This window comes from Prunus mume, linkage group LG2, assembly GCF_029339155.1.
Source record: "Prunus mume cultivar Tortuosa linkage group LG2, ASM2933915v1, whole genome shotgun sequence".
NCBI classification, from domain to species: Eukaryota; Viridiplantae; Streptophyta; class Magnoliopsida; order Rosales; family Rosaceae; genus Prunus; species Prunus mume.
This window is the reverse complement of record NC_142699.1, coordinates 14,392,166-14,419,915: the sequence shown is the minus strand read 5'-3', so window position 1 is coordinate 14,419,915 and position 27,750 is coordinate 14,392,166. Positions and strand designations below refer to the sequence as shown.

General features: G+C 37.8%; 7 protein-coding genes across 8 annotated transcripts; 4 read left to right on the top strand and 3 right to left on the bottom strand.

Annotated features, from left to right (window-relative positions):
- Positions 1-689: 689 nt before the first annotated feature.
- On the top strand, positions 690-3,713 carry XBCP3 (xylem bark cysteine peptidase 3). Its single transcript, XM_008223114.2, has 5 exons — positions 690-1,239; positions 2,049-2,287; positions 2,476-2,616; positions 2,706-3,146; positions 3,413-3,713. Exons 1-5 carry the CDS (start codon positions 822-824, stop codon positions 3,539-3,541), a joined length of 1,368 nt encoding a protein of 455 aa, XP_008221336.2. The 5' UTR covers positions 690-821; the 3' UTR covers positions 3,542-3,713.
- A 137-nt stretch (positions 3,714-3,850) lies between these two features.
- LOC103321317 (uncharacterized) lies at positions 3,851-5,072 on the bottom strand. The gene has a single exon (XM_008223115.3). The coding sequence runs from the start codon at positions 4,910-4,912 to the stop codon at positions 4,058-4,060; it is 855 nt and encodes a 284-aa protein (XP_008221337.2). The 5' UTR covers positions 4,913-5,072; the 3' UTR covers positions 3,851-4,057.
- A 1,941-nt stretch (positions 5,073-7,013) lies between these two features.
- On the top strand, positions 7,014-8,126 carry LOC103321318 (thioredoxin H-type-like). Its single transcript, XM_008223116.3, has 2 exons — positions 7,014-7,199; positions 7,642-8,126. The coding sequence occupies exons 1-2, from the start codon at positions 7,113-7,115 to the stop codon at positions 7,951-7,953; spliced, it is 399 nt and encodes a 132-aa protein (XP_008221338.2). The 5' UTR covers positions 7,014-7,112; the 3' UTR covers positions 7,954-8,126.
- Positions 8,127-8,243: 117 nt separating this feature from the next.
- On the bottom strand, positions 8,244-13,816 carry LOC103321319 (beta-galactosidase 5). Its single transcript, XM_008223117.2, has 19 exons — positions 13,321-13,816; positions 13,077-13,172; positions 12,847-12,959; positions 12,595-12,661; positions 12,403-12,495; positions 12,159-12,302; positions 11,869-11,957; positions 11,669-11,774; positions 11,493-11,580; positions 11,257-11,375; positions 10,995-11,156; positions 10,676-10,854; positions 10,300-10,403; positions 10,064-10,173; positions 9,816-9,926; positions 9,580-9,693; positions 9,236-9,438; positions 8,808-9,144; positions 8,244-8,697 (listed from the first exon to the last, which is right to left on the bottom strand). Exons 1-19 carry the CDS (start codon positions 13,492-13,494, stop codon positions 8,551-8,553), a joined length of 2,556 nt encoding a protein of 851 aa, XP_008221339.2. The 5' UTR covers positions 13,495-13,816; the 3' UTR covers positions 8,244-8,550.
- Positions 13,817-16,064: 2,248 nt separating this feature from the next.
- Positions 16,065-18,969, top strand: LOC103321320 (Mannose-binding lectin superfamily protein). The gene is made up of 7 exons (XM_016792060.2): positions 16,065-16,196; positions 16,316-16,531; positions 16,653-17,141; positions 17,219-17,452; positions 17,594-17,998; positions 18,097-18,318; positions 18,421-18,969. The coding sequence occupies exons 1-7, from the start codon at positions 16,194-16,196 to the stop codon at positions 18,715-18,717; spliced, it is 1,866 nt and encodes a 621-aa protein (XP_016647546.2). The 5' UTR covers positions 16,065-16,193; the 3' UTR covers positions 18,718-18,969.
- A 262-nt stretch (positions 18,970-19,231) lies between these two features.
- Positions 19,232-22,258, bottom strand: LOC148919700 (thioredoxin H-type-like). Its single transcript, XM_089045324.1, has 2 exons — positions 22,104-22,258; positions 19,232-19,765 (listed from the first exon to the last, which is right to left on the bottom strand). The coding sequence occupies exons 1-2, from the start codon at positions 22,188-22,190 to the stop codon at positions 19,364-19,366; spliced, it is 489 nt and encodes a 162-aa protein (XP_088901450.1). The 5' UTR covers positions 22,191-22,258; the 3' UTR covers positions 19,232-19,363.
- A 4,053-nt stretch (positions 22,259-26,311) lies between these two features.
- LOC148919699 (thioredoxin H-type-like) lies at positions 26,312-27,750 on the top strand. Of its 2 annotated transcripts, none has more exons than XM_089045323.1 (2): positions 26,312-26,489; positions 27,242-27,750. In XM_089045323.1, exons 1-2 carry the CDS (start codon positions 26,403-26,405, stop codon positions 27,611-27,613), a joined length of 459 nt encoding a protein of 152 aa, XP_088901449.1. In that variant the 5' UTR covers positions 26,312-26,402; the 3' UTR covers positions 27,614-27,750. The 2 variants fall into 2 exon arrangements, with proteins under 2 accessions (XP_088901449.1, XP_088901448.1); XM_089045322.1 differs by having other exon boundaries at positions 27,200-27,750.

Genomic DNA, 27,750 nt, shown 5'->3' with positions numbered 1-27,750 from the left:
CAAATTGTCAATTAAACAAATAAATAATAATTGATCATACCTCGAGTCTTGTGCCACACAACCTCTTCCTAATTGAATTTGCTATTCATACGAATACAGAGATAGCCAAATCAGAAATAATAATAAAAATTATAATAAACATATTATAAAGAAATAACAAAAAAGAAAAAAGAAAAAATAGGGAGCATGATTGAAGAGCATCTACAATCTCTATATATTTTTAGTTAAAATTTAGCTAAAAACATATAAAAGCAATTTTAGAAGTTCTCTATAAAATTTTAAGTCCAATCATACTTTATAGTTTAGGGAATCATAAATGCTATAACTCTTATTTAATTGGTTCATCTCTATAATAAAAAATAAAAAATAACTAGCATTAATTAAAGATTTAAAATACTCATAAAATAAGCAGCATTTTAAATTATAGAGTTAAAGAGTCTTGTCTCGCTTTTTAAAATGTTTTTATTTTAGCATGGCTGGAGTTATATTTTTCCAATCCTTCTATAAAATTTGTCCAAAAATATGATTTAATGAGCCCTTTATAAATGCTCATTACTGTAATCCAACTATATTTCTATTTTTCGGGTCGAAAAGTCTGACTACGTTACTATCTGTATCCAGAGTTCCCGGCCCATGTATAAATTGGGTAAAAGAAATGGGAAAAACAACCTTACTTCTACCATACAATGTCCAACTTTAACTGGTCAGACCCTTCAAGAAATTTCGTCCAATCAGACAGATCCATATGGTCCTCCATATTTCTAGCTACCCAATACAACGAACAACCCCTTCAAAACCCAGACCAGCAGCCTCTCACAGAAATGAACCCCTCGTCGCTTTCTGTCTTTCTTCTAACTCTTGTCCTTGTCTTCCATACTTGCCTCTCTTCGTCTTCTTCACAAACCACCTCTGAACTCTTTGAAGTTTGGTGCAAAAAGTATGGCAAGTCATACTCTTCAGCACAAGAAAAGCTCTACAGGCTCAGTGTGTTTGAGGACAATCTTGCCTTTGTTACCCAACATAACGATATGGGCAATTCTTCTTATACCCTTTCTCTCAATGACTTTTCTGATCTCACTCACCATGAGTTCAAGTCCTCTCGTTTAGGCTTCTCACCCACCTTTCTCAGTCTTAAGCGTAAATCAGATAGGAAACCCAGCGTAGTTCGTGATCTTCCTTCTTCATTAGATTGGAGGAAGAAAGGGGCAGTCACTAATGTGAAAGATCAAGGGAGTTGTGGTATGTTGGTCTTTGTTCTGTTATCGAAATTGTTTAATCTTTCTCAGTCTTAATTTGTATAATTATCAAATTGGATTTTGTCTTCTAGTAAATTATTAGCTTTAATATATGTAGTAGGAATTTTGGAGCAGGCATCATCAATAGTTTTGGTTTTTCTTTTCTTGTTTCTTGTTGATTTAAGTTTTGCTGAATTTTGGTTTGGAAATGAGATGGGGTTTTGCCCGAGAGCCTTTTACAATTTTTGCTGAATCATTGGCTCGTTGAACAACTCATTTCAGCTAGTTAGCACCAAAGAAATGAGAAATTAAGGCAAATTCGTGAGCAATGGAGTAAACTTTGATTGCCTTCTTTGATCTACCGTGGCTTGGCTGATTGCATCAAGTCATTTTAAATTTCTTTACTGTAAGAAGTATCATGGAAATTGGAATGAACCTTGTCATGCGGTCTTTAATCTTGTACCATGTTCATGTGCTTGTGCATTCTTAATGGAGGGGTTTGCTGGTGTGATTATGGAGTTAAATATGTTTGCATCAATTCATCCATTCTGATTTCCATTTCTTAAAATAGGGTTGTTTCATTCGATTTTTTCACGTTATGGTTTGCTTGCTTTGGCATCTGCTAAACTCTTGATGCTCATAATCAGTTGGTTCAGTTAGCTAACATGCAAAACGTTAGACGATGAAAACATGTATCAGTTTCTTGTAAGTTGTAAATGTCTTCTTGAGTCATTGCACTCATGTTATATTAGGAGGCAATAGTTGAATTTAATCTCTTGATGCCAAATTTGAGACTAATTCTTGTTGTTATAGGTGCTTGTTGGGCCTTCTCAACTACTGGTGCCATCGAAGGTATCAACAAGATTGTCACAGGATCGCTCATCAGCCTCTCTGAACAAGAGTTGGTTGATTGTGACAGAGTTTATCCAAACAACGGCTGCAACGGCGGACTTATGGACGATGCATTTCGATTTGTCATAGATAACAATGGGATTGACACTGAGGAAGATTACCCATATAAAGGTTGGGATGACACCTGCATTAAGAAAAAGGTATTTACTTCTTTCTCTTCCCCCGGCCTCCATCTCCTTTTCTCAATCCCCCCATCCTTGGAGCAGAGATGTTTTCTTTAGTACCGTGTTTGGATTGAATTCCAATCGTTGCTTGAACCTATGTGTTTATATGAGACTATTGATCCTCTGTTTTCTTAGATTGCTCTAATATAAGTTTGCATTGTCAGCTAAAGAGGAATGCTGTGACCATAGATGATTATACTGATGTGCCCTCAAATGATGAGGAACAGCTACTACAAGCTGTGGCAAGTCAACCAGTGAGTGTAGGTATATCGGGCAGTGACATGGCATTTCAGCTGTACTCAAAGGTTTGCCTCAATTGTCAACTACAGTGGCATTAGATTGAATAGTGATCATCATTAGTTGTGTTTGATTAATATCTTTACTTGTGTTATAGGGGATTTTCAATGGCCCTTGCTCGACTTCTTTGGATCATGCTGTGTTAATCGTAGGTTATGGTTCCGAAAATGGAGTGGACTATTGGATTGTAAAGAATTCATGGGGGACAAATTGGGGGATGAATGGCTACATGCACATGCTGCGTGATCATAGCAATCCCAAGGGGATCTGTGGCATCAACACGTTGGCTTCATATCCAATAAAGACAGGGGAAAACCCTCCTCTTCCCCCGCCTTCTCCGCCGCCAGGGCCTACTCGGTGCGATATCTTTACACACTGTGCAGCAGGGGAAACCTGCTGTTGTGCCAAGAGGGTTGTGGGAATATGCTTTTCTTGGAGATGCTGTGAGTTGGACTCTGCTGTTTGTTGCAAGGATCAGCGTCACTGTTGTCCCCGTGATTATCCCATCTGTGATACAGAAAGGACGCTGTGCCTCCAGGTTTGTATCAAATACGAATCTTTCTTTATCAAACATAAGAATAGTAGAATGCTGAAAACTAAGTCACTGTCGTTGCGTGTTAAGTCACTCCACCACATATCAAACCAATAGATTTAGTCCCTAGGTCATTTCTTGGCACAAAGCATCTTGTACAAACTTTGTTACTTACCACTAGTTATGTTATTTGCTTTTGATATCATTGAATTTTTGAGAAATTTCTTTTGTATTCAGTTGTAATCTGAATTTGAATTTTTTCAATATTGCAGAGTAATGAGCAGCTATCAACGCAGTCGCATGCCACTGGGAATTTAACATCGAAAGCGCTTAAGAGTAGAGGCAGTTTGAGGAAGTCAAGCCGCGGGTGGGGCTCCATGATTCGGGGTTGGATCCTATGAAAGTAAAGTTCTCTATAGTGGTAATGATGCTGAGCCATATTTCTTTGCCAGAGGATAAGATTCTGTATATAACTTGAAAGAAAACAAATGCGTCCTGTTGCACTCACAAATACCCATTCATTTGATGATTATGTAATATCTTCTCAATACATACTGATTTTTGCAACAACAATGGACTGTGTGATCAATCCTTGCCATTTCGTCAAATTAAATCAGATGGAAATCCTTCAGTTCTGCTGGGTTTTCTGAGTTCCTAATTGCTGATGAGATGAGATGAGATGAGATGAGCGAGAAGAAAAGTACAGGAGATCACCACACAAGAATCCCATTATAAACTTTCCAAGTATGTGCAAATTCAACTTATAATTAAGAATATATCTAAAAAATCTAGAAATTAAGAAAGAGCAAAATTGAAAATTTTACAAGTTGCTTGCTTTGCTATGGCAAGTTGGGGCATTTTTTATACCTCAAGACGCTCTCCTCTCCCGCACAACAATCACAAATTCAGCGAATTTTTCACGTCGACGGGAAGACGTCTTTGACGGCCGAAGCCGCCGTCAAGTAATTAAGCGTGTTCCTCAGAGTCTCCTTCTCCCTCTTCAACCTCGCCGCCGTGTCCTCCAATTCCAGCAAGGCCTGCTGCTCTCTCGGCGCCCCTTCGAACGTGCTCCCGACGAAGAACGAAAACGGTGTCGGAAACAGGTTCCTCCTCAGGTCCTGCACATCCTTCTCCGGCTTCCCTCCCAACCGGTTCGACAACCGAATCACGTCCTTCATGTACGACTCCACCTCGTTCGCCAATGCCTCCAGGTCTTCTTCGCCGTCGTTCGACGGGCGGTCTTCGAGCCACTTCACCTCCGCCACTAGGTAGGGTTTGGTGCGCACGAGGTCGGTGACTCGGAAACGCTCTTGGCCTTTGCAGATGAGGAAGAAGCGGTCGTCCACGAGGCGCTCGTGCTTGACGATCTCGCCGACGCAGCCGACGTCGGCGGTGCCCGAAACGGCGTCGCTGTAGATGACGCCGAAGCGGAGATCGGTCTGGAGGAGAGAGTGCATCATCATACGGTACCGGAACTCAAAGATCTGCAGGGGCAAGATTGCGCCGGGGAAGAGCACCAGAGGCAGAGGAAAGAGCGGGAGCTCGACGACGTCGTCTGACTTGGGCTGATTGGTGGGGTGCCTCTCAGAGAAGGACGAGGCCGAGCATTTCAGAGAACCCGGTCTTTGACGGCGGTGGTGGTGGCTGCGGCGAAGACGGGGAGAGAGGAAATTAGGGTTAGGGTTTAAGGGGGAGGGGATGGGATTGGGGTTGAAGGTGGGTTTATGGTGTAGAGAAGAAGAAGATGAGGGAATGAGCTGGGGAAGAGCCATTTCCGCGGTATTTGGAAGAAGAAGAAGAAGAGAGAGAGCAAAGTAGCTATGTTGCCATGGACGTTTGTTCTTTGTGGAGCAAGGGAGTGCGACTGTGACTAGTGTTAGTGTTTTACCGAAACGTTTCTCCCTCTAAAACTCGATAAATCTATATCTGATTTTTGTCAATCCAAAAACAAATAAAATATAATATAAAAGGAAAATCTGGTGGTTTTGAGTAGGCGAGAGGGAGATGTGGATAATATGGAGAGAGAAACTAAGGCAGGTAGAGGTGGTCAGCAGCCAGGGGCTAAATCATTAGCGTATTATTAGCCTCTTTCTACTCGCTTCCGCATCTATGAGAGATGTTTTTTTTTTTTTTTAAATTTTAATTTATTTTAAAATTAAAAAAATAATGGATAGTTGTATTCTATAAAAATAGAATCAATTATTTTTTTTTTTTAAATTTTAATTTTTTTTAATATGAAAAAGTATGAATATATTATCCTCATTTAATTAATAATTTCAATTCTTAATATTTACATTAACTAAATGCATTTTCTGATATTTTGAATATTTGCCTTTTGCTACTCATATTTATAGATAGATTAGTAGATTGGTAGATGGGAAAGAAGGAAGGACTTTTTTTTTCTTTTGGTCTTGAAGAAGGAAGGACTTGAAATGAGAATGTTTGGATTGGTTTTAGATTTTCCCACGTGGAAGTTGGGCCTGGTTCTGGTGGTGCCTATTGTTTGATGTATCATTTTCATCCAAACACAAAAAATCTTCACCCCAATTTTCGTTTCTTTGTCCTCAGCTGTGCAACTGCAACGTCGTTTGCTCCATTTAATTGCCGTTTAAAGAAAGGGCCCAACTCAATCGCCATGTTAATATAGGCGGGGACATAAAATGTGCCCACTGTGAGAGGTCCAGTACATTTAATAAAGCCTGATGCAATTGTACATTAATGGGCCGTAACTTGGTCCGCCCCCCGTCTCTCTTTCTTTGTCTATTTGTGTGTATGGAAGAGACTACAATGAGGAATTTAAAATAAGGAGGTTAATCTCACCATCAAAATATTTTAAATGTTTAAGTTTCATAATTTCTTTACATTTATTGATAGTAAGATTGACCTCCTCAAATAGCATTTTCACTTTAAACTTCCCATCATAAAAAACCAATTGTCCTCGTTGACTGCTATAGAGGTCCTGGTTGGTTGACTAAGTAGAAAAATGTTTGCACGTATGATATTATCGTAATTATCAATTCCAAAAAAATAGGAGTAATTATCAATTAATTAAATTGACACTAGAACTAAATTCAAAGTGAAAGACTAAAGAGAATTTTCCTTTTGACAAGTAAAGGATCACATTTTAATTTTAATTGGCTCCATTGTACCAAAGGAAGGCACGTAACATTTGACCAAATTCTATTCTATTTTACTTTTTTGGACTTTATGGTATATTTATTAACCATAAATTAGGATTAGAATCAATAATTGAATTTCAATTGGATAATTTGAGGAATTCAATTCTTAGGTGGGAGGTGATTTTCTAATTTTTTGAGAACTAAGCCATTAGGAATTCATCTTTTTTACCCATTATATCCTCACACAATTTTTAAAATTCCAAATTGGCCATATACTTTAACCAAACAATAAGAACATTTTAATAATTAGCATTACTCATATTCTAATTTTATATGATTTAGTAAACAACTTCAATATTTTGATAAATATAAAAAGTAAATAATTTCAATAAAAATATGAAATCTAATTCTCCCCAATTCAATCCCTCATCTATTCAATTTGGATTAGAAAAGTAAAGATGCCATTAATTTATTTGGAAGCGGTGAGTCCCAGGCTCCCAGCTACACCGCGTGAAATGTTCCCTTTGGCCCTTTGTCCAGGTTCATTTGGACCTTTTCCTAATAAACGACAAAATCTATGAACGTCACTGACATATGGGCATGCGTCACGTCACGTCATATGGATGAACGCCACGTTTGCCAATAAGAGCCTCAGCCACCAAATGGCAATGGCATTTCCGCAATAAACATTAAAACGTTGACCTCTTGGTTAAGGTCGGCCGTGGGCTCTATATATAGGCTGCGGCTGAGCCCATTACATTCATCGCAAAAAAAAAATCAACTTGTAATAACCTAGCTTGCTTGAGAATATCACAATCCTTTGAGAGAGAGAAAGAGAGAAAGCAAAGAGAAAATGGCGGAGGAAAATCAAGTCATCGGCTGCCACACTACTCAGGCCTGGGAAGAGCAGTTCCAGAAGGGAAAAGAGAGCAAGAAACTGGTATTTCAAATCTCCAATCACACTTGTATATCTTTTTCTTTGCTTACAAAAAATTCAATCTTAGTCTCCAGGAAGATTGACTGGCTTTCATTCTGAGTTCTGTGATGATATATTGCGTTTGTATTCTAAGATCAGCTTTCATTCTGAGTTCTTGAATGGGGATTTTTGATTTTCTTGTTCACCATTTGAATTTGTTTGTGCCTAGAAATTTAGTTCAAAATTTTAAAATCAAGAGCAAAAATTGGGTGTATTGCAGCCCTTACATTTCAACAGAGAAAAGAATTTTGTCGGACTCTAGATAGGGGCTTTGTAATTTGCAAATGGCTTAAAAACCTAGGTGTACGGTTGTGTCCTCCGCTCCTTTTAACATTTTGGTTGTCCAAGTGGTTTTATACTATGATTAACTAATTAAATACATTAATTTGGTGTCTTAATTTAATAGGTGGTGGTGGATTTCACGGCTACGTGGTGTGGACCGTGCCGGATGATCGCCCCAATCTTGGCGGAGTTGGCTAAGAAGACCCCAGAAGTGACGTTCCTAAAGGTGGACGTGGATGAACTGAGGACTGTTTCCGAGGAGTGGGGTGTGGAGGCAATGCCTACCTTCCTCTTCCTCAAGGAAGGCAAGATAGTGGACAAGGTTGTGGGTGCCAAGAAAGACGAGTTACTGAACAAAGTTGTCAAGCATGTCGCTGACTCCGCCACCTCTGCTTCTGCCACCGCTGCTACTGCTACTGCTACTGCCTCTGCTTAACTTCTATCATTCTCTGTGGAGACTATGAAACTCCTACTGTTTTACTAGTTGTTTATACTTTTATGGATTTCTAAATTTTCTATGAAGACATCTGAATTGAATGCTTTATGTATATGGCTACTTGGTCCCATATGATGCCTCATGCCAATTATCTATGAATGCTTTTTATTACAGTGCCATTGTTCTTTGGGATGAATGCTTTTTATTACAGTGCCATTGTTCTTTGGGATGGAATGAATGCTTTTTATTACAGTGCCATTGTTCTTTGGGATGGAAATTTCATGAGCCAATTGAAAACAATAAGATTTTGCATTGAGTATATTTTGGAATGACAGTCAAAACCGGAGCCAATCTAATCAAACCTCGAGGCAAAAGCACTTGCCTTTACTTAACAAACTATGCTTTTAAAAGCTTACTTGAGGCAAAAGCACTTGCCTTTAACAAACTAACTATACACAAACACAAAGTGAATCCAAAGACTATTCTGATAGATAGAGTGGCCAATTCAATGTAGAATCTTCATCTGTAAGTATGCCTCCCTTTGTCTTGATTCTTTGCTTCATGGCTTTGCACGATGTGCCTCCTTTTACAGCGTATTCATCTCCTTGAATCGGGTTGATTGGTAGTAATTCCTGTTGAACAAACAGCTTCAACTGATAGCCGCTTGAGTACATTCGGGCATGGATCTGTCCCAAATATGCTATTCGATACAGTAACTAAGCAACTCTCACGACCGATACAATTCTGCAAAACAAGTTAAGAGAGATTAATAAATCTTTATTATCATAAGAATATGCATCTGTGAGTTCACTATACAAGTACAAGAGGTGAAAAGATTGTAGTTGGGAAAATGCCTTCTCTACAATGGCATGAGAGTTGGTCGCATGACACGTTCCTTGCTGGAAACTCCCGCAAGTACCAGTAGGAGTTCCAAAACTTGCAAACTTAATGCTCGAGATAGACTGTCCTGGCACACACTGCAGATGAACCTGGGCCTGGTGAAGCGTTTTCGATTCTTCATGGCTGTCAATATCGAATTTTTCAGCGTTTGGGTGGTGTTCTTGTAAATCCGCACAAACACCTGCCACTGATCTCTTCACCAGGGTTATCTTTGATGGATCCCCACCGAGTTCCTCAAACATTACCATCAGATTTTTTGTTGGCTTTAACCAGGACCGAGGAACATGGTACCTGAAAAAGATTATCAAAATAATGTTTGATGACCACAAGGAATTTCATCTTGCAGCAATTTTAGAGGTTTTAGTAGCTTATAAGGTAATACCATCGCTGAGTTGGTTGGCCACAGCCAAGTTGACACTTCGTCGGCCGGAATGTCCCAATGTAGCTGCACAAACTGCAGTCACCATTGGCATAAGCCATCCAGTATCTGCCTATGCTCTGACCGTTGATCCATACTTGACCCTTGCCCATGCTCCGCATGTCCAAAGCCAATGGCTCATCTCCTCCAGGTGCATTAAAATAAGCCTGCACAATCCAAGCTAACATTCAGTTTAGCTTGTAAAGCCTAAGACTTCACTAGTTCTTATCACTTAATAGCCAATAAGTTGTTCCTCCTTTGTCTCCTCCTTGTCTTTCTTCTCTCTCTTACCATCTTGAAATCCTTACCTTATACCATTTCAATGTCTGTTTGGTTTGGGTAGCTAGCGAGCCTCGGATCCAATCAACCGATGACCCTCCATTTGGAGAGACCAAATCCATTGCTTCTCCTTTAAGGCCAACCTGTTTGGAAGATTTTCCTATGAGATTAAAACCACGGAAAAATAAAAGGAAGAAGAAAAAAATAGATGGAGATAATAGTAAGTGGCCAAAATGGATAAATGTAGATGGGGTGGTTGTCTGACCTTGTTGAACCACTTCTGCATTGTTAAGTCTTTCCTTCCCTGGCCAAGACCGTCCAGAAAAACTGGACCCAGGATTCCTGTTTTCCATGACTCATAGTGCAACCCAACATTCTTCAACACCAAAACAAAAAGATAATCAGTAACTGAATTAACTAATGTGATTCATCATTTACTGTATGTGATCAATTGTACACGGGTTAACTGCTCATGTGCATTCAGAGTCAATGAGCCATGGGCAGGGTACTAACCGGTAATCCAACAGCTATGCTGAGGAGTGCAATTTTATTTATTCCGGCACGGAGGTGGACTGGTTTAGCAAATGTGAATTGCCTTTGTTCCCTAGTTCCGAAGGCTGACCCTGTAATAAATTAATAATGTTTTTGATTCAAGTCAAAGAGATATGGGAAAAATTGAAGCCTCAATCAAATAGAAGAATAAATTCCTGCTCACTAGATGTGGGAGAACAAAATATTTTACAACATACCTGAAAACTGTCCGTTGACGAAAACATGGAGGGCATGACCTGCTGACTGCACAGTGAGAGTAGGCTTTTTCCCTCCACGGAGCTCTGATGAACTGATGTCAACACTGAATAACATTCATACTGAAAATGTCAAAGTATGGCCATAGATGTATTTTGAAAGGAAAAAAACCAATTAAAGCACAACTGATCACTACTGCAAATGTTCTAGAAAAGCTTTTACTTCCAGTGAAGAAGTAATTTGACAATTGTTTTTATTATAGGTTGGATTTTCAAAAATTGATTTCTTGACGGGTCTTTATATTTCCTTGGTTGATCAGATATCAATTTAACTGACTAACAGATGATTATTCAAGGATAACACTGTGCAGCTACTCACTTGGTCATGTACCACAGATAGTCACTAGTATCTCTAGTGACATTTATCTGCTCTAGAAGTCCACCAGCTGCTATGCTTGATCTCTCATGTAGAGAAGAAACATCTTCATCATAAGTCTGCCATGAAAACAACGGACTATTCGTTGGGATCATCTGCACCCGTGAAGTTTGAACTCCCACCTTGATGACAGGACGACAGTTGCATCAGTAACTTGAGTAAGAGAGATTCAGAAGAGTATGGAAATGAGAATCTTAGTTGCCAACTGCTATTACCAAAAAAAGAAAGAGACTGCAATATGGGCCCTTTCATCTTTGCTTACCTTTGCAGTGTTAAATACTACATTTCTGCAATCAGGAAGGATGCTAATTGACCAAGCAGGCAAATCATAGTGCATGTTATTAAAAGTCACCCTTGTTCCTGTTGAATGGAAGTTTGAGAGAAAAGCTGCACATCTTCTTGGTCCTGAATTGAATACATAAGCCTGGAAGATAACCAAGATATGTACTTCTTTTTCAATAAGGTTAATCTTTCAGGAAATTGTGCCACTGACAGAAGAAAGTATCACATTGAAGAAGCCAAACCTGCTGATAGGTTCCTAATGAAGTAACAGTAGGATCTGAAGAAACTAAAGCATGTTCACAAAGCTTGATCGCCTTATGGAGCTCCTTCAGATGACCATATTTAGGTTGTCTGATCAAACCTGGCAACAGTTAGTTAGTTAGTTAGTTCCGAGTAAGAGCTTAAGATCGAAACTGAAATGCCATGTGTGCCAACAAATTCATAACCTTTCATAATGGACTTGAACTAAAGGTTTTACCATATTCATCAATGGGAGCATCATAGTCATAACTGGTTGTAATGAATGGGCCTCCAGCAGTGCGTCCAAAGTTGGTTCCTCCATGATACTGTCACAAACCATAAACAGTGAAACTCAAAATTTGGGCTGGCACAATTTAGTCTTCAAAACTTGAGCTGATTAACAAGCAAACCAACCATGTAGTAGTTAATATATGAGCCACCCTTCTGTATGAAGCGAGCAACTGAAAATGCCAAATCTTGAACAGGTCGATGGTGAATTGTGCCGCCAAACTCTGTAAACCTGATCATGTTTGTTGGGTTGACAGATATTAGAAGAATAAATTAGAATACAGTCAGTCAACGTCCGAATATTGGTAAGCTAAAAATCCACTTACCAGCCGCTCCAAGCCTCGGTCCACATGGTAGGCTTGTAAGGTTTGTTGGGAGAGAAGCCATCGCAGTAAAAACCATTACATGCATTTATCTGTCACCAAGATATAAGTAGATGAAACTCAGTGTTTCAAATGCTGAAGCCTAAAAAGAAATGCGAGAATGGAAGCAAGAATTTGTAACTAAATGTCAATATTGATATTCAAGAAAGGGTTCTAGTTCTAGGTATCGGAGTGTCATGGGATCAGCAGAGTAGATTTGGTATGTGAAAAGTGAAAAGAACAAGATAGCTAACCATAGGGTCTGGGGCATCATCTTCCTTGCACATCACCCATGGAACTCCTGTATCCAATGCAACAGCCATTTTGGCAGCCCAATTAATGTAGGCATGACCAGCAGCTCCAAGTGCCTTGCTCTCTGGCCCATACTCATTCTCAATCTGCACAACACAAAACATAAAGAAGAATTCATGAATTATTTATCCTAGAAGAATTCACTGAACGCAAATAGTTACAAGGCCATGCATCAAGAATCAGTACCTGGGAAAGGATGATGGGACCACCTTGTGATGCAAATAGCTTTTCATTTTTCATCATCTGGACAATTTTCTGGGTGAACCCTTGCATTGCCATCTTCCCCCAAGAAAAAAACAGAGAGAAGAGAAGTTTATCCACATTAGCTCTAGTTTGACCACATTCTAACAAAATCTGAAGGTTTTCAGGAAGAAATACCTTGAATGGCCCATTATTTGTTCTGAAGCTGATACCAGGGACATATTTCAGCCAAACCGGAAATCCTCTGTACAAATGAGAGTCGAATTAAGCACTCAACTTAAAGTTAGGAAATATATGCAACTAACCCAAAAAAGAAAATAATAATAAATTTCTGATATATAGCATTTACTCCACAATGCACAGAAGAATTCAGATATAATAACTCTAACAAAAACAAAATAAATTAAATAATTAGAAGATGTACGGTACCCAAAATTCCACTCTGCACAAACATAAGGTCCAATGCGCAGATGAAGGTAGAGCCCTGCTTTCTGTACTGTCTTTATGAACCGTACGAGATCGTATCTCCCCTCAAAATTGTACTAAAGATCAAAATAAAAAGGAGACGGAATTAAGCTAACGTTTCAAAATTGAAGTGACAGCAAAAGTAAGCAGATTGGAACTTAATAGAGCTATGACACAGAGGAGATGAAGCATACATTGCCAGGAGAAGGTTCATGACCATTCCAGAAAACGTAGGTGTCAATGACATCCAAGCCTCCGTCTTTGGCTTTCTGGATAAGACCTTCCCACATCTGCACCAAAACCCATTTCATCATTTAACAGGGATCACCAAAAGAAAAGTCACAAAAATCACATTTTTATGATTTTGGGCTAGTAAAAGACAGAGTAACAGAATGAAAGACAGAGAGAGAGAGAGAGAGAGAGAGAGAGTGAAAATACTTCAGGGGTGCTTCTGGGATAGTGAATTGAGCCAGAAATTAGTAATCTTCTCTGGCCATTGATGATAATGGCCTTCTTATCGTAGGTGACGGTGGTGCACTGGATCAGCTCAGAACTCATAAACAAGGTCATCAAGAACAGAGTTAAGAGCTTGGAAACCAAGTGAGTTTCCATGTCTGATATGTGGAGGGAAATTTGAAAAGAGAGCTTTAGAATGCTGGAAATGTTTGGAAAGGCAAAGTGAGAATGAAGCTCTGAGCTTCTGATCTATAACTCTGCAATGACAGAGTGACACTGACAGCAACTCTGCCCGGCCTTTGGTTTGTACGTACAAAAACTAGTTAAAATAGCTGTCTGATACTTACTATTAACTACTTTAATATAGATATGATTGTGTCAGGTTGGAGGTGGAGGGTTGAATTTAATCAATGATATGAAAATAAAAAATGTGACTTTTAATTGTCGGTTCAGTCAAAATTCAGGGAACCGAAAAACAAGATAATTCAAACAAACAAAAGCTTCTTGCATTGATTAAATTGCCAAAAAAATGAACGTCAGGTTATTACCAAACGATTTAATTTTGAATTGATTAACCATAAATTAATGAGTCTCTAAATGTCAGTAAATGTGTTGTGAGGTGGAGTAGGTTCATGATGAAACCACCTGCTTTTGAAAAGCATGTAAAACAACAAGCTCTCATGCTTTGATCCAGAAATGGACCCCATCATCCCCCATTCGATTCATCAATTGTGCTCTTTGCTTTGTTTGCTTTGTTTGCTTGCACAGTGCACTACCCAAAACCCATTTCATCAATCATTTATACAATATATATATATATATATATATGGTAATGCTTGCCTGTGAGTCTCTGAGTCTCTGTGAGTAAGCAAAGCCTTGTCTTGTATATATGTCCCATTGGGTTGTAGGCCATGTGACATGTGTTTCTGCTATCTATCATTAACCAAACTACATATTTTGGGCGCACACACGTGAATATATATATATATGTGTGCACCGTCACCTCAGAAGCACTCAGACTCAGAGATAATGTATATTTATTTTCTACCTGTCTCCCACAAATATTCAAAATCAAAAAGGGAAGAGGAAATGAGGTTGATGGAGGAGGAGCCAGAAGAGAAGACTAGACAGACAGATGCTTTGTTCTATCGAATATTGTGAATTCTTTGACATTGGCCCACTTGTTGACTCTCTGTAGTCTGTACATAAAACTCCTCCTAGGGTTGGGTTGGGTTGCTTTTTCTGTAATAAAAACCCCAACCATTTTTTAACTCTCTCTCTCTCTCTCTCTCTCTCTCTCTCCCTGTTTAGGCAAGGCAATGCAATTATGCAATTGTGCAACCAGCGCAGAGTTTACTTCATTTTCACTCTTCATTTAATAGGGGAGGTACCCTTATCCTTATGTTTAAGGCACCATATACAGTATTCAAGGCTAAATTGTTGGAAATTGGCAATCCGTAAAAGATGTATATAATGTTTGTTTCTCATGATTTCAATAATAAAATAGAAAAACAATAATTCCCTCCTTGAATCAGCACTGTGTTTGCAGATGGATGATGGGGGTTAGCTTTTTCACTTCAATTACAAGCATGAAATCAATCATATTTAAAGAAATGACTTTTATCTTTTTTCACATGCAACTGTGGACGTTTGATTGATCATTCTAAACTCTAAAAGCGGGATTTGATATCGTCGCCATTTCAATTTTGGTACAAAAAGGTGGCCAACCAACGATACAACTTTGTCTACTCAAGGACACAAGAAAAAGAAGGAAAAAGAAGATTACGAATGATTTATTAAACAAAGGAAAAGAAACACGGAAGAAGGACAGATGGTGCTTTTGACTAGAGAGTATGGTTTATGGGAATGTGGGTGGGTCCCAAATAAATGAGTTTAGAAGCGTGTAACGGGCCACCTCTCAGGGCCGTTTGTTTCTTCCGTCTACATGTGAATTTGCAATTTGGTGGCTTGCTAGCTAGATCTACGTTCCGTTTACGTCGGTGCTGCGGACCAACCAAGCATTTAGCTGTCCCAGGTTTTGGTTTATCCGGGAGGGATGCTACTCTGCTCTGGAGTCATCAAATCCCACTTTTATCGCTACTCTTATTATTAATATTATTTCACCTTTCTTTTTCTTTTAAGGTGATTTTAAAATTAATAAAAATACATGCTCAAATCAGTTTCATGGGCCTGTGTTTACGACAGCTGAAGAATATGAAACAGAGAATTGGGTTTCAGTTTCTTTTTTATGTTGGGCCGAATCGGAATGTCCTTTCTCTTAAATCTAAAATGCCCAATTCAAGATTCCTTCCTGTTTTCAAATTCTGAACAAATTCCTTTTAAAAAAACCTCTGACGAATGAACAATGATGGGAAATGTAACACTATGGATGTCGAACTGATCACGATATATGCCATGCAGAAAGATATGTAATATATATATTCGAAAATTCCGAATAAAGGAGTTACTGCGTAATCTTCTGTCTCCCAATTTGAATTCGTTGCATAAAATGTATGGGAAAAATTCCAGACCGTCACGAATGCTTGAAAGCTAGCCAAAGATAAGACTCTTTTTTCTGTTTCTTATCAGGCACAAGGGATATTTTGAGCAATCATTTGATTCTTTAACTTGGAAGCCATTCGCTCCCTCCATAGTGGAGAAGAGAATTAGCTTCTTCCTCTCCACAGTCTAATCCACCTATAAATAAATTATTTCCCTTAATTCATGCACCTTCACACCTAAAGCATCCTTTTTGTCTGTATAAATTCCTAGCTCACCCATCCCTCCTTCACACCGCAACATTCAGTTTCTTCCTTCACACTCTCACGCTCACCCGCTCTGCTCACTGCACCAAAATGGTAACTGTTTGTTTTGTCTAATTCATTCATGTTATTGTTCTTCAACTTAATTCCACTCGTCACTTAATTACAACTCAACTGACTAATTAGAGTTGGACTATATTAATGCATGGTGGCAGAGTACTTTTGAAGGATCCGAGAACAAACTGGTATCAGTTGGGCCGTGGGGAGGCCAAACCGGGCTCATTTGGGAAGATGGAGTTTACTCAACGGTGAAGCAGTTGGTGATAGCTCATGGAGCGGCCATTGATTCCATTCAGGTTGAATATGATGAGAAAGGGACCTCATTTTGGGCTGAGAGGCATGGTGGAAATGGAGGCTGGAAAACAGACACGGTTACTTCATTACCAAGTCACCATTACTTTATTAATCCCATAGAGTACATGACATGATTAATTAAAGCTAGCTAATCACATAATTTTTCGCAAATTTTTTGTCTACTTCTTACTACCGCAGGTCAAGCTTGCTTATCCGGAAGAATTTTTAACTTCAATTGAGGGACATTATGGTAAGATTAGTGAATGGGGACCGGTCTCAATTCGATCACTTAAATTCAAGAGCAACAAAAAAACTTATGGACCATTTGGAATTGAACAAGGAACCTATTTTTCGCTCCCAGCGGCAAGAGCTGGGAGTAGTAAGATTGTTGGGTTCTTCGGCAAGTCTGGTTGGTTTCTTGATTCAATAGGAGCTTACCTAAAGCCTATTCAGAATGATCAAAACCAACCCTCAAAAACTATGCTTCAAACACAGTCTTATATGATTGGTGGTACTGATCAGAACCTTGCCGGCTACTCTGTCCTCCAAAACTGTGATGTGTTTTTTGCTATAAGACCCAAGGATGACTACACTGCTAACCAAGCTGCAGTACCAGTACCCAACAACAAGCTCTCAATGCAATTTTCTAATTCTGGAGAATTAAGTGATGAAGAAACCAAGTTCAAGGTAAGAGAAACTTGCCTTTACAAGTTCAAGGTTATTCAATTTGAAAATGTGCATTAACATAAAGTTCTTCATTTTAGACGCCAAGTATTGAGAAGGTTCCGGCAATAGCTGCTGAAGGGGTGGTAACGTATGGTCCGTGGGGAGGGACAGGTGGTTTTGAATTTGATGATGGAGTTTATTCAGGAATTAGACAAATCAAGTTATCAAGAAACGTGGGAGTTGTAATATACATAAAGGTTCAGTATGATTGCGACGGTGAAGCTGTATGGGGAGCCAAACATGGCGGGACTGGAGGTTATAAAAGTGACAAGGTGAAATTTGTCTCAAATTAAATTTAGTTTTACACTATATATTGATTTATGGTAGCTGTTTTTTATTTTTATTTTTTCATTTGATTTGAACGCACATCAACGTTCACTTGCAATGTTTTGTTTTACACTATATATGTGCAGATAGTTTTTGATTTTCCGAACGAAATCTTGACGCACATAACAGGAACATTTGGGGCTGCCATGATGATGGGGCCTAATGTGATTAAGTCCCTCACTTTCCACACGACGAAGAAGAAGCACGGGCCATATGGAGAAGAACAAGGAACCCCTTTCACCACCAAGCTTAAGGAAGGCAAGATTGTTGGAATTCACGGGAGGAATGGTCTCTTCTTAGATGCTCTTGGGGTGCATGCCACAGAAGGGAAGGTCAATGTCGAGACTGAGACACAGACACCACCTGTCACAAATACTCCTAATAATTGCACTGCAATCATCCCAAAGGAGCCTGCAGGGGCCATCACAGAGGTGGACAATCCTCACTGGTCTAACAAGCTGCTAATGACAAACAGAGGAAAAGTTGAAGAGGTAATTGAGTTTAATCTAATTCCATGCATATATATTAGTAGATAATACAAAGATTATACATGTGCTAATTGGATAGGTAATTCTGTGTTGGTGGCCAGGTTGCTTGTGGGTTGATAAAAGAGCCAACCCCATGTGGACCAGGGCCATGGGGTGGAGATGGAGGCAGAGCATGGGATGATGGAGTGTTTTCTGGGATTAGGCAGATTCATTTGACAAGAGCAGCAGAGGGCATTTGCTCAGTGCAGATTGAGTATGATCGAAACGGTCAATTCATTTGGTCCGCTAAGCATGGAGGCAATGGAGGAACTGCCCCACATCGAGTACAAATTAAATGCTTTAATTAACATCTTGATCAAGCGAATTTAATCTCAATTTGTATGTGTCCATCTAACAAATTATTACTTGTTCAATTTGTTTTGCAGATTAAATTGGAGTATCCTCATGAAGTGCTGACTTGTATATCTGGGTATTATGGTTGCATTAGTAAAAACGAGCGACCTCAAATTATAAAGTCTTTGACATTTTATACCAGCAGAGGCAAGTATGGTCCATTTGGGGAAGAAGTTGGGACATTTTTCACTTCAACTACCACAGAGGGCAAGGTGGTGGGCTTGCATGGCAGGAGCAGCTTGTATTTGGATGCCATTGGAGTTCATATGCAACATTGGCTGGGAAGTGGCCAGAAAACCTCCAAGATCTCTCTCTTCAAGAAATTCTGATCAATATGTCTCAGTCTCAGTGCTATAATTGGAGCTCACACAGCAATAAATAAATAACAAGCTTTTGTCGTACAATTTCTATTCCTCCTGAGTGTCTTTTTCCTAATATGAAATTCCAGGATTAGCTGTATCTGTATCTGTAATAGTTTTATTTTTTATTTTTGTACGCTACAACTTCGTTTTATACATATGTAAGCAGTCCACTTGTAATGACAACCTGGCCGTCAACTTTTTGACCATGCCCTCGATTCACAGAGTGTTTGTGTATAGTAGTTTGTTAAGTAGAGGTAAGTGCTTTTGCCTCAAGGAGGCTTTTAGAAGTATTGTTAAGTAAAGGCAAGTGCTTTTGCCTCGAGGTTTGATTAGATTGGCTCCGGTTTTGACTGTCATTCCAAAATATATTTCAATGCATAATCTTATTGTTCCAATTGGCTCTTGAACGTTCCATCCCAAATAAATATGGCATTGTAATTATTAAAAAAAAAAAACATTCATATATAATTGGCATGAGGCATCATATTCATATGGGAACTAGTAGCCATATACATAAAGCATTCAGATGTCTTAAAAGAAACGCATAAAAGTTATAAACAACTAGTGAAACAGAAAGGAGTTTCATGGTCTCCTCCACAGAGAATGACAGAAGTTAGGCAGTATCTGTAGAAGTAGCAGTAGAAGTAGCAGTAGCAGTACAAGTAGCAGTAGCACTCTCAGAAGAAGTAGCAGTAGCAATAGCAGTAGCACCGCTGGGGCAGGTATCACTGGTGGGGCAGGAATCATCAGTGGGGGAGGCAGCAGCGGCATGCTTCCCTACTTTGGTCCGTAACTCGTCTTTCTTGGCACCCACAACCTTGTCCACCACCTTGCCTTCCTTAAGGAAGAGGAAGGTAGGCACTGCATCCACACCCCACTTTTCAGAAACAGTATTCAGTTCATCCACGTACACCTTTAGGAACGTTACTTCTGGGTTCTTCTTAGCCAACTCCGCCAAGATTGGGGCGATCAACTGGCAAGGTCCATAAGACCAAGCCGTGAAATCCACCACCAGCTATTAAATTAAAGACATCAAATTAATGTATTAGTTAATCGAAGTATAAAACCAATTCCACAACCAAAATGTTAAAGGGATGCAGGACACAACCATACACCTAGGTTTTTAAGCCATTTGCAAATTACAAACCCCTATCTAGAGTCGGACAAAATTATTTCTATTTTGAAATATAAGCTGTTAGTACGAAATTCGTATTGGCATTTCCTAGACTTTAGTATAGGGTGAAAATTAGTTTGTGAGGAATTGTTATTGAACGCTTTGTCACTACTCTTTCAACCCCACACTTTCGAGGCATGACCTGATCATATGAGAAACTTGACAACAGGTAAATCATGACATAATCATGCATTCATTATAGGATTCCTAGTTGGAATTATTTTCACTCAAGTATTTTTATGCTAATTCTATTTTTAATAGGATTATATTTTATCTCTTGAGATTACTTTCCTAGTTGGACTCTATTTTGATTTAGATCAAAATATTATGTTTTCATTATCTTGGACTTGGAAATGATGTTTTAATTAATATCCTATTTGGTTTCGTGTTTACATCTTGATATATATTGTTTAATTGGATAAACAATTGATTGTAGTGCAATGGAGAATATGACGAAATCATATAGGATTCTAAGACTATCAGATTGAATGCATGGCAAGATATTGTGTTGTGATTGTGGGCCTTCACGTGGATTGTGGAGAATAAGTTTTGTATAAATCTTTGTGTGCATCTCTTTAGTTTTGTAGAGTTTTCATATAGTTGGTTTGAGCATCTAAAATTCCAAGAAAGCTGCTGTGCGTATATTTGAGATAAATCATCAAGTGTTTAATTTTTACTTGGTGATTTATCAAACACTTTAATCATTCATATTGCATTCATATGCATGTCGGTGACTCATACGGTTGAAGGCACCAAGACCGTGGTGGCGGTTTTCCTCCGGTGAGCTTGAAGCAATCGTGGCCAGTATTGCGTTCAACATAAGGAGTGTCGAAGATCATCCCGTGACAGAAGTTGAGTTACGAAGAAGTCGGTAAACATTATCTAGAATGTGTCTAGGATAAGTGTGTGAGTACTTCTTGTAATCATCGTTCTATAGTGGATTTGTGTTGGACTGAGGAGTCCCGTGGATTTTCCCCAGAGGTGGGGTTTTACCACGTAAAATAATTCTCTGCGTGTTCTTTTATTTTATGCCCAGCACGTTACAGGATTGATAAGCCATATCAATCCTGCTACCGAAGTTTATTTTTATTTATTTGATTAGAATCTTAAATTGGCCTATTCACCATCCTCTAGGCATTTTGAGTCATCCTGCAGGTATTTTCATAAGCGCTGGAATGCACCCAATTCTTGCTCTTGATTTCAAAATTTGGAACTAAATTTCTAGACACAAACAATTTCAATGCAGTGAACAAGAAAATAAAAAATTCCCCATTGAAGCTGATCACAGAATACAAAGGGAATATTGTAAGACAATATCTTGTCTTAGCCACGAAATGAGGTCTTCTAATCACATAAGGAGTCGAGGAGTTTGTATTGATCAAGAAGTACTGCTCAAGCATATCTACATCTATAGTCTTAAGTGCAATTTGATTAGAATACTAGAGCTTTGAGGGTTCGCAGTCTTATATGGATTAAAACAACCTATCCTAATGCAATCCAGTTTGCTTAAGTATTTCTTGATGGGCAAGACACTTGAGTAAGGTTAACTTTTATATATATATATATATATATACAGTCCCCTTCTATTGAGGATCCTCAAATAATTTTATTTGAGGGACGCCCTTTAGGGTACCCTACAATTTTTTTTCCAATGATCAAAACCATATATTTTTTAGGTCTTCATTCATAGATCATCCTTACAAAAAATTAGACAATTTGGAAACCGTTTCGACATCCAATTGTGTCCTACAAAATCAATGAACACGGTGCTTCAAGAAAGTATTAAAATTTCAATAACTCAATTGAATGATCAAATGATATCGGATTCAAGTGATTTTTTGTAGAGATAATCTTTGAATGTGTATCTACAAAATAGACGGTTTGGATTAGTGAAATACAATCCGGAGTGGGCCCTAAAAGGGTGTCCTCAAATAAAACTTATTTGAGGATCCTCAATAAAGCTCTTTGTATATATATATATATATATATATATATATATATTATTTTTAATATTTTTAAAATCAATATTTTCGTTTTTTAAAATCATTATTTTTAGTTATAGTGAATTGATGGAAATGCCCTTAAACTTATGGAGACTAAAATTGAATTTTTTGTAAGCGAAGAAAAAAGAGTGCAAAAAGATATAGAAGTGTGATTGGAGATTTGAAAATTGAAATACCAGTTTCTTGTTTTCGTTTCCCTTATGGAGCTGCTCTTCCCATGCCTCAGTAGTGTGGCAGTCGATGACTTGATTTTCTTCAGCCATTTTTTCTTTGCTTTCTCTCTCTCAAAGGATTGTGATATTCTCAAGCAAGCTAGGTTATTACAAGTTGTTTTTTTTGTGTGACGAATGTAATGGGCTCAGCCGCAGCGTATATATACAGCCCACAGTCGACCTTATGCAAGAGGTCAGATGTTTAATGTTTATTGCGGAAATGCCATTGCCATTAGGTGGCTGAGGCATTCATATTATGTGACGTGACGCATGCCCATGTGTATGTGTTGGGACGTTAATAGATTTTGTCGTTTATTGAGAAAAGTCGAAATGAACCGGACAAACATTTCCTCTCAGACAAGCACGTAACCATCTCCAGTCGAGCTAGCGGCTCTATCTTCTACTGATATCGAGCTAGGTCCAGATAGTTAAATTGATTGTATGACCATTTCTGGACGTTTCTACGGCCAGGGATGCAAAGACATCCTATCGATCGATTTCTGTATAGGCTCAAAGAGAACATATTTTCCAAATAGATTAAGGGGGAATGCTAACAACCTTCTTTTTAACCTTCTTCTTTGGACATTCTCAATTTTTTGCTTGATATGTGTCATTCTCCTTACACTTAAAATAATGTCATTAATATATTATACAAGTTAACTTTTGCTTTCCAAGTTTACCATTATTAAATGTATTCAATTTATCTAAAAAAATTTCACAACTTTCTTACAATCTTATTATTATTATTTTTAAACGTCAATTATTTTTTTAAAGAAGATGGTAAGAAAGTTGTGAAATTCTTTTGGATAAATTGAATACATTTAATAAGGGTAAACTTGGGAAGCAAAAGTTAGCTTGTATAATATATTAATGACATTGTTTTAAGTGTAAGGAGAATGACACATATCAAGCAAAAAAGGAAAAAATCCAAAGAAGAAGGTTAGAGAGAAGGTTGCTAGCATTCCTCATAGATTAAAGCCCAAAAGAGTATAATAAAATAGAATTTGGTCAAATGTTACGTATCTTCCTTTTGTACAATAAAGGCAATTAAAATTAAAATTTGATCCCTTCCTTCTAAAAAAGAAAATTCCCTTTAGTCTTTCACTTTGAATTAAAATTTGATCCCATACATTATTATGCAAATGCAATGGCGAGGAGGGGGATTTGTAGGAGATCACACCACCCACCAATTGGCTAAGGCGGTGTTCTTTCTCTCTCAAGTTAAATTAGCACATTGTTGGCGAGTCCTTACTTAGTTAGAATTTTGGTTAGTTACTCATTTATCTAGTCCTATTATATCTTTTTCTTCCATTAAACAAGCCCACATGAACTGGGGACACATGCAATAATTTCCCTACTTGATAGTGTGAACAGTTAGACCTGGTATATTATACAAAGGCTTTTTTTTTAATCACAAATGTCTTGTCTTTTTACTTTAAATTAGTTTTATATTACTCAATTACTTAAATTTACAATGTAAATAAGGAAGTACACCCCATTTGGATTCAATAAAAAATACTAGAAAATAAAATTCCCAACAAATCAAAATATGAAAACCCAATTTTAGTATAAGATACAATTTATACCAATATTGATACTTCAATAAGTCAATGTATACTTTATACTAAAATCTCATAAGTTAAGTCATTCTCTTTCTTCAGATTTAGGAGCTCCTAGAGGTTTCCCTATTTTAGAAGCTAGATAAGGAGCATAGTTGGAGGTGTGGTTACAATGCCTAATAAGAGCATCTACAATGAGCTCACTAAACCACCTCCTTAGACAAATTTTAGGGAGGATTTGAAAAAATACTACTCCAACTATGCTCCCTATCCAACCTCTAAAATATGAAGATCTCTAGGAGCTTATAAATCTGATGAGAGAGAAAGGACTCCTAATGGCTTCTTATAATTTAATGTTGCTTTATTTTATGAGTATTTTAAACTTTTAATTAAGACTAACTATTATATATATATATATATATATTTATTTATAGAGATGGACCAATTAAAAATAGTTATAGTATTTATGAGTCCTTAAACTAGAGAGTATATTATTGAAGTTAAAATTTTATAGAGAGCTCCTAAAATAGATTTTATATATTTTAAACAAAATTTTAACTAAAAAATAAAGAGTATAATTGTAAATGCTCTAATTTCCTTCACTTGGGAATTGGGATAGCAACACGAAAGTCTTGTCCAAGGAGAAGGACCAATACCAACCAACTTAATTGTAATAGTAACAACTTAATGCCGAGACTCATCAGCTCAACATCCAATTTGTACTGTATACGTAGACATATAGATCAACATGGTATGATATGCATGTGTCGGATACAGATAGTAGGACCCCCTTTATTAATTCATGATTAATGAGTTCATATTATATGCATGATATGCATGTGTCGGATACAGATAATAGGACCCCCTTTATTAATTCATGATTAATGAGTTCATATTGTACGCAATTTCTTTTTTTTTTTTTGGTCGAAATATGCAATTCCAATAATCTTTTATCAATGATTTTTCATTATCTCAACATTTAGAAATAAAATCCAGTTCTTCTTTTGATTTTATTTTTCAGGTATAAGGAATATACTTTCATTTCTTAGGAGGTAGAAAATTTCTTATGATTTAATGTAATTTTTTTTCATAAACCAACTTCATCCAGATTACTAGCTAGTGGTTTGGGATATAGTAGTGTGGATTATCAAGCAAGTGCGTGTACTTTTTTATATAATTTTTTTTTCTTCCCTTTCGTTTTCTTTGGGCGTATTTGCAATTTTCTATCAAAGCACAACTATTATGACCAATTAACATCTACGAGAAAAATGCCCTTTAGTGATGGCTAAAAAGTGTCTGAAAACATAATACTTGACGGCTAATAAACGGTCAAGAATACCATTGTCAGGAAGGGGTATCCAATTTATTGACCTTTTTTAACCGTCAAGTAATAGTTTTGCTTGACTCCTTTTAACCGTCAAGTAACACTTCATTGATAGCTCTAAATATCAATATTGTAGTTATTTGACATGTAATGAGTGTCAATTAAAAATTATTTAACTTGTAAGAACCGTCACATGGAAGTTTACATGACGGCTAAAATGCATCTTGTAATTTGTTGTTCTTTCACAAATCCAGGAAATTCACTACTAGAAGGACATGAATCAAAATTATGACCAAAACCATTATAAATTGAACAGACCTCAACCGGTTTAGGAGTGACGTTCTTGGACATCATAGGATCCATCTTCTTGTTGAGGGCGGCAATTTTCCTTGCCATGTTATCATTATGGCTCAATTCATAGACGTCTCTCGCCTTGCTCCTAATATCTCTCTGCTGCCAATTTGATCCCAACCCTAATCCTAGTGACCAAAAATGTAATTACCGCTAAAAAATTGCCCCACTCTCTCTTTCTCTGCCTGTCTGCCTCTTTGTCTCTCTCTCTCTCTCTCCAACGTCTTCCCTCATCTTAACCACATATCTCATCCCCGGTGCCCCCAGATTTGCCTCCGCCCCTAGATCCGCCTTCATTTATAATTATATGTAAAATGTTTGAAAGTTGACACATTTAAATTTCATCTAAAGGCATGAAAGTTGACACATTTAAATTTCATCTAAAGGCATGAAAGTTGACACATCACATTGAAAAATAAATAAATAATAATTGTCTCAACAATAGTTGACACTTCTTAATAATCAACAATAATTACCAACTCCAAAGAGTTCAACTCAATCCTACAACTTCCCTTTCTTTTCAGGTCTCCACAAAGAATCATCTCCCATTTCCACAAAAGCTAGTCTTGTTTGTTTGTTAATAAGTGAAACTTGATTGAAAGACAAAGATAAAACAATCACCAACAAGAACAAACGCATCAAGCAAACCACAAGACGGGGTAAGAATAACCTAGGGAATCAACCAAGTCTCTCCGTAAAAAGAGGAAGAAAAATCCAATCTTACAACCAGAGGGAATCGTCTCCATGTAAACACACCTCTCACTGTCAGAGTCTCTTTTCATTTATTATCATAATAAATTCTTAATATGAATGCCTCAGCTACCTAATGGCAATGGCATTTCCGCAATAAACATTAAAAATCTGACCTCTTGGTTAAGGTCGATTGTGGGCAGTATATATACGCTGCGGCTGAGCCCATTACATTCGTTGCAAAAAAACAAAAACAAAAAAACAGGAAGAAAATTTTTTCTGACAACCTGCTTGCTTGAGAATATCACAATCCTTTGAGAGAAAGAAAGCAAAGAAAAAATGGCTGAAGAAAATCAAGTCATCGACTGCCACACTACTGAGGCATGGGAAGAGCAGCTCCATAAGGGAAACGAGAACAAGAAACTGGTATTAATTTTCAAATCTCCAATTACACTTCTATATCTTTTTGCACTCTTTTTTCTTCGCTTACAAAACATTTAATTTTAGTCTCCATAAGTTTAAGGGCATTTCCATCAATTCACTATAACTAAAAATAATGATAAAAAAAGGGGAAAAAAGGAGAGAGAAAGTGAACCTTACTCAAGTGTCTTGCCCATCAAGAAACACTTAGACAAACTGTTAGGATAGGTTATTTTAATCCATATAAGACTACGAACCCTCAAAGCTCTAGTATTCTAATCAAATTGCACTTAGACTACAGCTGCAGATATGTTTGAGCAGTACTTCTTGATCAATACAAACTCTCCGACTCCTCATATGATTAGAAGATCTCATTTCGTGGCTAAGACAAGATTGTCTTACCATATTCCCTTTATATTCTGTGATCAGCTTCAATGGGGAATTTTTCATTTTCTTGTTCACCATATTGAAATTGTTTGTGCCTAGAAATTTAGTTCCAAATTTTGAAATCAAGAGCAAGAATTGGGTGTATTCCAGCGCTTACATTTCAAATAGAAATAATTTTGTCTGACTCTAGATAGGGGTTTTGTAATTTGCAAATGGCTTAAAAACCTAGGTGTACGGTTGTGTCCTCCATCCCTTTAACATTTTGGTTGTGGAATTGGTTTTATACTTTGATTAACTAGTACATTAATTTGATGCCTTTAATTTAATAGTTGGTGGTGGATTTCACGGCTTGGTTTTATGGACCCTGCCAGTTGATAGCCCCAATCTTGGCGGAGTTGGCTAAGAAGAACCCAGAAGTTACGTTCCTAAAGGTGGACGTGGATGAACTGAAGATTGTTTCTGAAAAGTGGAGTGTGGATGCAGTGCCTACCTTCCTCTTCCTCAAGGAAGGCAAGGTAGTGGACAAGGTTGTGGGTGCCAAGAAAGACGAGTTACGGACCAAAGTAGAGAAGCATGCTGCTGCTGCCTCCCGCATTGATGATACCAGACGCTCCGGTGCTACTGCTATTGCTACTGCTACTGCTTCTGATAGTGCTACTGCTACTGCTACTGCTACTGCTACTAGTACTAGTACTAGCACTGCTGCTGCTACTCCTACTGATACTCCTACTGATATTGCCTAACTTCTATTATTCTCTGTGGAGGAGACTATGAAACTCCTTTCTATTTCACTAGTTGACTATAACTTTTATGAGTTTATTTTTAGACATCTGAATGCTTTATGTATATGGCTACTAGTTCCCATATGATGCCTCATGCC

What these genes read in the sequence shown, in the direction of transcription:
- XBCP3 (XM_008223114.2), top strand. Translation starts at nt 822, where the DNA reads ATGAACCCCTCGTCGCTTTCTGTCTTTCTTCTAACTCTTGTCCTTGTC. An exon ending in CATTTCAGCTGTACTCAAAG is followed by an intron (nt 2,617 to 2,705) that starts GTTTGCCTCAAT and finishes CTTGTGTTATAG; the next exon opens with GGGATTTTCAATGGCCCTTG. An exon ending in AAAGGACGCTGTGCCTCCAG is followed by an intron (nt 3,147 to 3,412) that starts GTTTGTATCAAA and finishes TCAATATTGCAG; the next exon opens with AGTAATGAGCAGCTATCAAC.
- LOC103321317 (XM_008223115.3), bottom strand. Translation starts at nt 4,912, where the DNA reads ATGGCTCTTCCCCAGCTCATTCCCTCATCTTCTTCTTCTCTACACCAT.
- LOC103321318 (XM_008223116.3), top strand. Translation starts at nt 7,113, where the DNA reads ATGGCGGAGGAAAATCAAGTCATCGGCTGCCACACTACTCAGGCCTGG. An exon ending in GAAAAGAGAGCAAGAAACTG is followed by an intron (nt 7,200 to 7,641) that starts GTATTTCAAATC and finishes TTAATTTAATAG; the next exon opens with GTGGTGGTGGATTTCACGGC.
- LOC103321319 (XM_008223117.2), bottom strand. Translation starts at nt 13,494, where the DNA reads ATGGAAACTCACTTGGTTTCCAAGCTCTTAACTCTGTTCTTGATGACC. An exon ending in CATATATTAACTACTACATG is followed by an intron (nt 11,581 to 11,668) that starts GTTGGTTTGCTT and finishes GGTTTGTGACAG; the next exon opens with TATCATGGAGGAACCAACTT. An exon ending in GGCCAACCAACTCAGCGATG is followed by an intron (nt 9,145 to 9,235) that starts GTATTACCTTAT and finishes AATCTTTTTCAG; the next exon opens with GTACCATGTTCCTCGGTCCT.
- LOC103321320 (XM_016792060.2), top strand. An exon ending in ATGAAGAAACCAAGTTCAAG is followed by an intron (nt 17,142 to 17,218) that starts GTAAGAGAAACT and finishes TCTTCATTTTAG; the next exon opens with ACGCCAAGTATTGAGAAGGT. An exon ending in ACAGAGGAAAAGTTGAAGAG is followed by an intron (nt 17,999 to 18,096) that starts GTAATTGAGTTT and finishes GTTGGTGGCCAG; the next exon opens with GTTGCTTGTGGGTTGATAAA.
- LOC148919700 (XM_089045324.1), bottom strand. Translation starts at nt 22,190, where the DNA reads ATGGCTGAAGAAAATCAAGTCATCGACTGCCACACTACTGAGGCATGG. An exon ending in GAAACGAAAACAAGAAACTG is followed by an intron (nt 19,766 to 22,103) that starts GTATTTCAATTT and finishes TTAATTTAATAG; the next exon opens with CTGGTGGTGGATTTCACGGC.
- LOC148919699 (XM_089045322.1), top strand. Translation starts at nt 26,403, where the DNA reads ATGGCTGAAGAAAATCAAGTCATCGACTGCCACACTACTGAGGCATGG. An exon ending in GAAACGAGAACAAGAAACTG is followed by an intron (nt 26,490 to 27,199) that starts GTATTAATTTTC and finishes TTAATTTAATAG; the next exon opens with TTGGTGGTGGATTTCACGGC.